This window comes from Suricata suricatta, chromosome 1, assembly GCF_006229205.1.
Source record: "Suricata suricatta isolate VVHF042 chromosome 1, meerkat_22Aug2017_6uvM2_HiC, whole genome shotgun sequence".
NCBI classification, from domain to species: domain Eukaryota; kingdom Metazoa; phylum Chordata; class Mammalia; order Carnivora; family Herpestidae; genus Suricata; species Suricata suricatta.
In genome coordinates, this window is record NC_043700.1 from 191,014,841 (window position 1) to 191,025,991 (window position 11,151).

At 58.3% G+C, this 11,151-nt stretch overlaps 1 protein-coding gene across 1 annotated transcript in view; it reads right to left on the reverse strand.

Annotated features, from left to right (window-relative positions):
* The window catches only part of AFAP1 (actin filament associated protein 1), a 125,959-nt gene that overhangs the window by 41,085 nt on the left and 73,723 nt on the right, over positions 1–11,151 (reverse strand). Inside the window, exons 5-6 of the mRNA XM_029948981.1 lie at positions 7,612–7,823; positions 3,783–3,962 (exon numbers count right to left, since the gene is read on the reverse strand). Coding sequence (XP_029804841.1) covers positions 3,783–3,962; positions 7,612–7,823 — 392 coding nt within the window. The remainder of the gene's footprint in view (positions 1–3,782; positions 3,963–7,611; positions 7,824–11,151) is intronic.

The following is an 11,151-nucleotide window of genomic DNA, read 5'->3' on the forward strand; positions in this document are numbered from 1 at the left end:
GGGAAGAGGCGGAGCGCCACTCTTGTCCCTGGGGGTGGGGCTTAAAACGTGCATTTCGTCCTGCCTACGCATGCACGTAAAGAAACTCTGGAACAGCCACGTGCAAAACGGCGGCCCCCCACGTGGCTGGCAGATGTGGAACTGCACAAGCAAACCCAGGAAGCCGTGTGTCCAGGTCCAGTAAGGTGGGAGCTGTGCGCATACGAAAGCCAGCCATGCCAACGTGGGTGCCCACGCCAGAGAAGCCATGCCGCGCGAGACCCAGGGGCGCACGCGAGAAGGCTCACGGACGCACGCTCCCGACCGTGAAGGGTGGACAGACCCACGGCCATCAACACCAGAGCAGACATAACCGAGGGCGTGGGAAACGCGAGTGCAGGGTACGTGCAGTCTGAAGCCACGTGCGTGGACGTTTTTAAACGTGAGAAACAAAAATCGCTTGTCGTCTATAAGCACACGTATAAGGAAAAAAGTATTTGTAGGGCAGATCTAGACAACGTTCGGAATGAGAGTTACCTTTGCGGAAGGAGAGAGAGTTAATGGGGAGGCCTGTTCCAATTCTCTCTGCAGCAGCTGAGATCTTGAGAAAGCAGACACAAGGAGAAAGGGAAAAGGAAAGGATTCTTAGGACCCTCCTGAATCCGAGTCGCCGGGAATCTATGTTTTTTAAATTTTTAGGTGATACTGACAAGACAGCCGATCTAACAACTGTACAGAGAAAACACTGCACCGACCCCTTCAGGCACCTGCTGGCTTTAAAGAGAGCGAATTCTCTCACTGACTCAAACTAGTTTTGTCTCTGACTCATTTCTAATCAAGACTCGTCAGCTGCCCTCACTGTCACCCGTCCCAGAAGTAAAGCACAAACATCAACGGAGAAATTAATCACCTTCGACTCTTCAGAGGAAGGTAACTTACCAGACATTATTTATTCCCCTCTGAAGACACATCAGCAAGGGCTCTAAAATCCTTGCAATTAAGTTCCATTGAGCAGAGTCATTGTCCTGTAAGTAGCTGAGTGTCTCCGATCGGTGTCTCGCATCTGCTGAGACAGGACGTCAGGCGGCCCCACCCCGTCAGCAAGTGACTTCTGGAGCGTTCTTCCCTCTCACTGCCCACCTGCGCGCTGCACCCAGTGAGACGGGAGGACCCAGCCACATCCTCGAGTCACTAAGAAGGGAGCTAGTCAGCGTGCAGGGAAGACACACCGAACTGTGAGCACGGGGGGGGGGGGGGGGGGGGGGCTCCCGGGGTTCGGGCCGCCCCGCCCCTCTGGCTCTCCGCCGGCACCGGGTGAGCCCACGAGCGCAGGACAGAGCCCGCTCACCCAGAGCGCGACCAGGCCAAGAACAGAGAACCACGAAGGAGACTCCTGGCTCTCCTCATCCTTCTCTCTCTCCTTCCTGGGGGGACCAGGCAAGAAGGAGTGAAAGCGGGAACGGCGACTTGCCAGGTGCCGGCACAGGGAAGGTGGGAAGTGAGGGGGAATGTTCTAGCGTTCGCAGCCGCTGCACCGTCCCGCCCACCCGAGGTCGGCCTCTCTCCTGTGACAAAACCGCTGCTGGAACACCTGCATCAGGCAGCTGATGGTGGAAAAGCGTTTTGTAAGCCGGGAAGGGCTTTAAAGATGTTGCTGGCGGAGATGTTGGTACGCACCTTATTAAAGTTCCGCGTGGGAGGCGGAGCAGGAGAGGTTCCTGATCACGGGGCTCCCCTCAAAAACTCAAGGGTTCTGTGCAGTCTCTCCTGGCACAGACACGAGAGAAGCCACATGTGTGTTCGGAGCGGCGGACAGAGGTGACCACTGTCAGTGCCGTGAGGGGGGCCGTGAGGCTCAAAGCTGAACGGACGCGTGCACGTTGTAAGAACCGCTGATGGAGGACGCGGCATCAGGACATTACAAGCCCTCGCACCCCTTTGTCCAGAGCAGGCACCGGCAGCAGCGAGGGACTAGACGGTCCCGACTCACCTTCCTGAGGAGGACCGCAGGAAGGCGAGAGAAAAGAGACACAGCTTCTGCCCAGAGCACGAGAGAGCGATTGTCACCGTGAGGATGGACGGGGCCGTCATCCGGAGGAAGACGCAAACCCGGGCAGGTGGGCTGGCGGCAGGGACTGTCTCTGCCGCCCCAGGGGAGGCAGCCAAGAGCCCGGGCAGCGGCCCTGTGGCCCCGGGGGCATGGGAGTCAGAAGCTGGGGTCCACGGCACACCAAGAAGGAGGGCTCTGGCCAAACACCCACGATGAAGTTGGGGACTGTGTCTCGGAATAAGCATGAAATGAACAGAAACGTGCTGCCCTTGCACGGACTGCGGGCCGACTTCAAGCTCCCTGGGGGGCTCCGAAAAGCTCAAGCCCGGGAAGTAGATTAAACTGATTTCGGGGAGCTGATGCCCTCATGGCGCGCGGCGGAGGCAGAGGAAGATGCTCCCTGATGGAGGAAAGCGTACTGCCGCCAATTAACGATTTCTGCGGGGCCGCCCGGCCGCACGAGCGTGAACTCGGGGCCCTGTCGCAATACTACAAGGAAGAGCACATCAAGGTGGACCAGGCGAAGGTTAAGGTCGGCCACTACAGCCACCGGAAGAGGATGCGGCGCCCCTCCGGCACCTCGGAGCGAGCCCCGGGTTCTCGGATGTGGCACAAGGGCACCCAGAAATCACGAGGGAGCGACAGGTCTGACGGCACGGGTGAGCCCTGATGTCACGCCAGGCGAGAGCGGCCAGGCACGGAAGAACACGCACTGCACGAGCGTGTTCACACGAAAGGCTGAAAACAAAGCAGGGGTGGCGTGGGGCCGGGGCTGAGGCTGGGGGGGCCGGAGAACGGTGCTTCTCGTGGGGGAGACGAGAATGTCCCAAAATCGGATCCCGGTGAATAGACCCAGAGCCTCGAATCGTGCTCTGTAAGGGTGAATTGTACGGCACGTGACTTACACTTCAGTAAGGCGGTTGTAAAAAAACGACCGAGCTGTCTTCCGCACATCATCGGATGCACGGCGCGCAGGCAGAGAACAAGCACAGGCACAGACAGCGGGGCCCGGCCGTTACCTGCTGTTGCGGAAATGAATGACGAGTGTTGCCACAGGAAGTCCAGAACTGTGGAAAGTGGGATTTCCAGGGCGATAAAAGGAATAGCTGGAAATTCTAGAGTCCCACAACCAACACTCAGAACCCAGAGAACGGGGACACCTTTAACAGCGCCCCGACAGGCGAAGACGAGAAACGGCGAGCTGTAAAGTGACAGGAAGACATTAGCAGACGACAGGAGGGCGGGGGACGACACCAAGGTACCAAGAGAAGACAGTAGGTTGGAGTTAAAACATCCAATGTGTATTTAAACAGAGCTGGAGGGGAGAAGAGCATGGGACAAAGTTATATTTTTAAGAGACATGGATGAAAATTGTTTTCCAAAACTCAGAAGGACGGCCGCCCACAGATTTAGCAGCCCAGGGAGCTCCAAGCAGAATACTTGGGAAAGAATCCATAGCCAGACACGTTAAAATAAATCAGACGGGGCACCCGGGGGCTCAGTGTGTTGAGCATCTGACTTAGGCTCCGGTCATGATCTCACAGTTCGTGGGTTCAAGCCCCTCGTCGGGCTGTGTGCTGACAGCTTGGAGCCTGGAGCTGCTTCGGATTCTGTGTCTCCCTCTCCCTCTCTCTCCCCCCACCCCTCCCCCGCTAGCACACACATACTCTCTCTCAAACGAAATCCATCCTGAAGAACAGGACCCCGACGCCAGGCCCGGGGGAGGCCGGCGACGAGCGGCCCCGCGCCTCACCTTCAGCCACTGCTCGGCCTGCTCCCTGCTCTGCACCGCGAGCACCAGCGGGTCGGCGCCCTGCTGGGTGATCTTCAGCTCGTGCTTCTTCTTCTTGCTGTCCTTCGGGACGTATGTGACGCTGCAGCCCGGGAGCGCCAGCTCCATCTGAGGCTGCTGGTCCTTGGAGCTCTTGTAGCACTGCGTTCAACACGGGAGAGCACGGTTAGGCGGGGGGAGGGCAGGCGGAAGCGCGATGACCCTCGGGCGCCCGCAAAGCTCGGGGCGGCTGGCTCTGCAGACGCACGCCCCACCCGCATGGGGCCCGCCGCGCGTGGCATGTCACCCCCGCGGACGTGGACGCGCATCCGCTCGTGGGTTCGGCAAAGAGCACCGAGCATTGATGACACGACTCAGTGGGAAGCAGAAACCCCCTCCTCTGATGGGCGGCTCGGACCCGTGGAGCATCCTCGTTAAGGGATATCCTCAGTTTGCCGAAAGGCACAGCCCTGATGCAGGCCCACGATGATCTGGGTGCTTTACTCCACGACCCACATCCCTGGGTGTCTATCTGCTGGCCTCACCCTGTCCCCTTTCTGAAAGACAGGGGACCGCCTTCTTCAAGAGCACATGTATCAATGTGTCCTATACTACATGTCTGCAAAGGTTTGCTTTCTGGTTGAGGACGGGATCCAAAATTCACACGGCTCCATTTACATGGCAGACATCACCCTAAAGATGTGAGGGCTGTGTGAACACGCAGAGTTAGTGCCCATCACTGGTGTTTAATCTGGATCTGTGAAAACCTAGAACCAAATCTTGTCTGGGGCGCCTGGGTGGCTCAGTCACTTAAGCATCCGACTTTGGCTCGGGTCATGATCTCACGGTTTGTGAGTTCAAGCCCTTCGTCGGGCTCTGTGCTGACAGCCCAGAGCCTGGAGCCTGCTTCGGATTCTGTGTCCCCCACTTTCTCTATCCCTCCCCTGCTCATGCTCTGTCTGTCTCCCTATAATAAACAGTAAAAAAAAAATTGCCCCCCCAAAAAATCTTGTGCAAAGGTTTCCCCTCCCGCCGTGGATCTAACTGCATAAACTTGGGACCAAATGCACACATCTTCCTGGAAACAGAGGCTCTGAGGGTCGGGCACTGAGTCCTGCTCCATTACTCACTAAATCCAACTCCCAGGAAATCTCTCAGCTCTCTGAGCCTGTTTCATTTGTAAAACAAACTATTGCTGTGATCATCGTTTTGCTGCGTCACTAAATCGTCAATAACGGTAACACCTCCCCCAGGTCAGCGTCACATGACGCATTTCATAATCTCATCTGCTCATCACAGCCGTCCATTTTGCAGACTAGGAAACTGAGGCTCCCTTGGCTACCCAGCTTGTCGGTGTCAGACCCCAGCCCCGCACGGCGTGAGTGCGGAGCCGCATTCGCCGCCGTGCACCATCTACAGGGGAGACGCCTAATTTCAGAAATGGCTTCCAGAGCCCTCTCCTACTTTCCAGATCTAAAACCCTGGCTCTCGAGCACCAAAGGCAGGGAAGACGTCCACTTTTTATGAAACTCCCACTGACAGCTGCCTCGTCTGAAAAGGAAGGAAAACAAATATGCCAAAACCAGTTAACGCCGGATCGCTGCCAACATTTCCTGTCCGGCAGCTTCTCGTCTTCTCAGCAAGAACGAGAGGAGGAACAGAGAAAGCGAGATTAACAGGACAGCGGACGGGGTCAGACCGGAAGTGGGACGGCTTGCAGTCTGCCTTGAGCCGAGGGCCTCCAAACCGGTGCGTCCCCGGCCCTGTGCCGGGTCCCTGCTCCCTGCCTGCCGCCTGCTTCCGCTCCCGGGCCGGACTCCTCTGCCCCGCGAGTCCGCCGCACGCCGTGGAAGCTCACGTAACACGTCCACGTAACACGTCCACACTGCTGAAGCGTTCACTATATAACACGTCCACATAACACGTCCACACTGCTGAAGCTCACGTAACACGTCCACACTGCGGAAGCGTTCTCTGTATAACACATCCACATAACACATCCACACTGCTGAAGCTCACGTAACACGTCCACACTGCTGAAGCTCACATAACACGTCCACACTGCGGAAGCGTTCTCTGTATAACACGTCCACATAACACGTCCACACTGCTAAAGCGCTCACTATATAACACGTCCACATAACACGTCCACACTGCAGAAGCGTTCTCTGTATAACACGTCCACATAACACGTCCACACTGCAGAAGCGTTCTCTGTATAACACGTCCACATAACACGTCCACGCTGCGGAAGCGCTCACGTAACACGTCCACATAACACGTCCACACTGCTGAAGCTCACGTAACACGTCCACACTGCTGAAGTGCTCACATAACACGTCCACATTAACACGTCCACACTGCTGAAGTGCTCACTATATAACACGTCCACACTGCTAAAGCGTTCACGTAACACGTCCACACTGCTAAAGTGCTCACTATATAACACGTCCACATAACACGTCCACACTGCTGAAGCGCTCACGTAACACGTCCACGCTGCTGAAGCGTTCACATAACACGTCCACACTGTGGAAGTGCTCACGTAACACGTCCACATAACACATCCACACTGCTGAAGCTCACGTAACACGTCCACACTGCTGAAGCATTCACTATATAACACGTCCACATAACACGTCCACACTGCTGAAGCGCTCACTATATAACACGTCCACATAACACGTCCACACTGCTGAAGCGTTCACGTAACATGTCCACACTGCTGAAGCGCTCACTATATAACACATCCACACTGCTGAAATGCTCATGTAACCCGTCCACATCTTGTGGCCGTTACATCAGATTGCAAATAAGGAGCATGTTAATCTTTTTAATCTGTTTTTTTTCATTCTTTACTTTAAAATTCCCCCATGGCATTATTTTTGGCATATTCTAAATTTGGGAGAAAGTCAGGCCACACATGTGGGAAAAATATGTATTCTCTTTAAAAAAATTTTTTAACCATTAATTTAAAAACACACAACGCCCTAAGAATCTAGTAAAAGAGCATCCCCAGGATTCACAGATGAAACTGTAAAAACGGGGACGCCCACCCCCCTGAAGAGTGACACACTCGGTCATGAATTTTCCCATGTTCTGTTCTAATGCTAGAATTCTGGGTGAACTTTCCCCCCCAAGGTTAATCAGGAGGAAAAGCCAAATGCAAAAAACGCACTAAAATCCACAATTCCGATAATCAACCCCGCGGTCCACGAGAGCTGGCAGGACAGGAGGAGGGCCGGGCTGTCCCAGCGCGCCGGGGCTCCGGCCTCCTCTGCGGGGCCTGTGGGAAGGACGCCGCAGCGGGAGGCCCGCGTGTCCCCGCTCCCCGCTGCCCTGTGACTCACCCGTCTTCCTCTCCAGCCCCTCAGATTAAACATCAAAACAAGCATGTGCCCTTAGCTTCCCAGATGGACCTCCCGCCCTGGGCACTGTCCCCGTGGCCCGCGGCCGGCTGGCCCGCCCCGCTCGATGACCTGGCTCTGGGCAGTTCACTGACTCACTACCAACGACAAAACCCATCTTGGGCTGTCCGGCAAGTTACAACCTGCGCGTTTCCAGGGGGCCCGCAGCACGCACGGGCCCGGGGCGGGAGGGACAGCCGCTGGTGGCCGCCGGAGGCAGAACCGAAGGCATTCGCGGCTCAGGGGCCCCAGCCCGCGCCTGCTGCCCGGGGCCCAGCCATGTCGAACGCACCCGCCCGATTGCGGCCCCTTCCCTCCCGCTGCCCAGGCATCAGTCCCGTCGCGTGGATGGCCACCAGGCCCCACAGGCCTACGGTGAACAGGAGCCGCCTGGGACGCGTTACCAGCAGTTTGGCGTCCTTGACGACGCAGAGCAGCTTGCTCCACTGCCCGAAGCGCTTCTTCCTCAGCAAGAAGGCGCAGATCCTGGCGTCCTTGACCAGGTCCATGGAGGCCTCCTCGGACGGCCACTGGTGCCGCGTCTTCTTGCCCTTCCCGTCCTCCTCCTCCTCATCATAGGACTCGTAGGAGCTGCTCATGGCATCCGAGTCGTAATCTGCCAGAAGCGAGGAAAGAAGGAAAGTAAAGGGCCTGCCTCCAAAAGGCTTATTATCATCTGGATTCTATTATTACCCGAGCCTCGGGGCCCAGGAGCGCTTTATTGCCCCAGTAAATGAGGAAGTGCCCAGGTTCCGTGTGCTGCGGAAAGGTGATCAGTAAAAACAGGGAGCAAACCAACAAGACAGCCAGCGGACACGACTGAAGCGCCCTAGAATTCTCTGCCCGTGAGGAGCAGCCCTGGACTGTCCGGGAGGGGCCGGCTGCCTGCAGACCCCAGGGCGGCGGGTCCTGGCCAAGTGCTGCCGGGCGGGCGGGACCCCGTTCGTGTCCCTCCAGCCACAGAGAGCGGCTCTCCCTACACACGCTCGGTCAGGGCACGCTGGCTCTACGGTGTCCCCCGTGCCTGTCGCCACACCCACGCCCTCGCTGACCTTCCTCCCCCCGAATCCTCCCGAGACCGGCACGCCTGTCCTCCTCGGCCCGCACGGCAGTAACGCCGAACAGCAGGTCGTGCCCGGGTTCCGAACGCAGCGCGCTCCCCCTTGCTTCTGGGGCGCTGCCGCCTCGCCTCCTGCGCACCCCACTCCATCTCCCGCCTCTGCCGGAACCACATTCTCGCGCTCCACGACTTAATTCAGGGCACCTCCTCCACTACGCCCGCCCTGAATGCCCACAGCGGGTCCTCCTCCCTCATGCACATGCTGACTCGCCCCAGTGAGCCTTGCAGACAGGGCTTCCGGGAGGTGATTGCGGTGAAGCAGGTGGGGAGTGGGGTCCTCACGCGGCAGGCCCGGGGGCTCTACAGGGAAGAGCGGGCCTGGCTCTCCATCTGCCGCGTGAACACACGTGGGGAAGGCCGTGGTCTGGGAGCCAGGACGAGGCCCTCGCTGTGACCCGACCGGGCCAGCACCTGCACCTGGACTTGCAGCCGCCAGCACGGTGAGGAGACGGCGTCCAGTGTTTGGCCTCCGGCTGTGGCGTCTGCTCTGGCGGCCGGGGCCCCGGTGTCTGCTGCACACCACACGCTCGGCCTGCCCCGGGCTGTCCTGCGGCTTGTCGGCCTCCTGCATCAGGCAGGAAGCCCCCCGGGGGAGGGACACCGCCCTGCAGGATGGAACCACTCCGCACAGGACAGCGCACCTGGCCCGGGGCAAGGAGCCGAGGGCTGCAGGAGGGGGCCTGCGGCCTGAGCCTGTCACCCTGCAGAGCTCCCGGAGGAGCGGCTGGCGCAGCCTAACAAGCGCTAGGGACCGTCCGCCTGCTGGCCGACAGGCTCTGGAATCTCCGCACTCTCCTGCACCCCCGACGCAGCCGGCACCTCCACGTCCCAGGACGCGTCTGAGAGATGGAGGACACCTCCACGACGCGGGACTCGCAAGGACGCGCTGCGGTGGCCACAGCCAGCTGGGCGGTTCAGCAACGGTGGCCTCACACACCACGCAGTTCGCCCGCTCACTCCTGGGAACCAGATCACCACCTGCACTCGGGGTCATGCTGCATTCTACCATCACGGGGAAGCGTTACAAGCGGGGACAGGCTGGCTGCTCGCTGGGGCTTCCACCACGACAGAGCAGTCAGGGAAGGGCGTCCAGCAAGAGCCCAGGGGAGTGGCCCTGCGAATGGGTGCGGTCAGGGGCGCAGGGGCCGGCGGCCCGGGCGCAGCTGCATCGGCGCCGATGAGGATGTGCCCAGGGGACGGGGCACATGGGGACTCTGGGCCTGGACTGCCGTGGACGGAGAATGAGAGAGAACTGTCCATTCCAGCCTCCCCAAGGAACTGTCCCCCCCAGGCGCACACACACGCACGCACGCACCTCCCTGTGTGACATGGAGGCCACGGCCGCTACTTAAATTCACTTCTAGGTCGAGTTAAACAGAATTAGCGGTCGGGTCCTAGGGGCACCAGCCCATCTCCAGCGCACAGCTCTCACGGGCAGCGACGTGGATGAGGTGCCCGAGAGCCCGGACAGGGGATGTTTCCACAGCCGGAGAAGCCGTCCGGCCGGTGCTGGAGGGGCTGACGCACCCCAGGTGGGGCGGTGGGGCGGGGCAGGCTGTGGGGAGCAGCACGCATGGGGCAGGGGACAGGGGACACTAAAGGTACACCTCGATCTAGATCTTTTACGAGTCATTGTCAACCACACAGAAGCATCTAGAAGGCACACAGTGAGCGAAAGCACTGGAAAAAATCAGAGTGGATCTTCTCGTTTCCCAGGAACGCCTGCCTGCTTGCCATGGAGGCCAAGTTAAGGGTTCCATTGTGGGGAGGGGGCTGGGATGAGGAAGGGGCACTCGGGGGCTCCCGGGGCTCCCGTGTCCTACTCGTGACCTGGTGGCGCTCACGCAGATACCCTGCATTATAAGTCCGTAATGCACATGCACATTTCGAGTGTTTTCTGGTGACCATACAATGTTTTACAATGAAAGGGTTTAAAAAGTTTAGCACGGCTCGGGCATAGCACACGCAGCGGGAGGTGGCGGGCAAGACACTGAAGGGAGGCGGCGGGCGGCCAGGCTCGGAGGGAGAGACCCAGCACACACAGAAGCGCCCTCCTTGGATGGGCGACACACAGAAAGGTTACGCTCACGACAGTCTGAAGGACCACAAGGCCCCCTGCGCTTAGCCGTTTCATAGAAAAGTGAATCCAGGAAACATTTTAATGAACAATGAGCAACAGCATTAATGAGCAAGCGGGAGAAACGCCGTTGATTTCATTCACTCGAAAGGTGTTTACTGAGGGCTTACTACGCACCCGGCGTTACTTCTTGTGTCTCTACAGTTGACCCTTGAACACCGTTTGAATGGCATCGGTCCACTTAAAAGTAGACTTTTTGGAAAAAACACAGGGTCGTCCTGTAAATGTATTTATTCTCTCTTCCTGGTGATTTTCTTCACGATAGTTTAGTTTTTCTGGTTTATGCTATAGTGAGGATACGGTACATGATCCGCATGACATACAAAATGTGTTAGGGGACCACTGTGCGATCCGTCGGTGAGGCTGCGGCCAGCAGCAGGGAGCAGCTAAGATTCTGCAGAGCCAGGAGTTACACAGACTTCCCACCGTGCGGAGGGCCAGAGCCCCCACCCCCATGGTGGTCAAGGTCAGCTCTGCTTCCTCGGGCGCAGCCGTGAAAGACCAGGCCTCCTTTACACCCACAAAGGGCCTCTCAGCTCGGCCCCTGGGATGGGCACACCTCAGGACAGGGGCCCCTCCTGACCCTCGGCTTCACTTCCTGTGGTCTCAGTTTCCCACGGTCAGCATGGTCCGGAAGCAGATGACCGGCCTCCTGACGTGCGGTCAGAAGGTCAGCAGCAGCCGCAC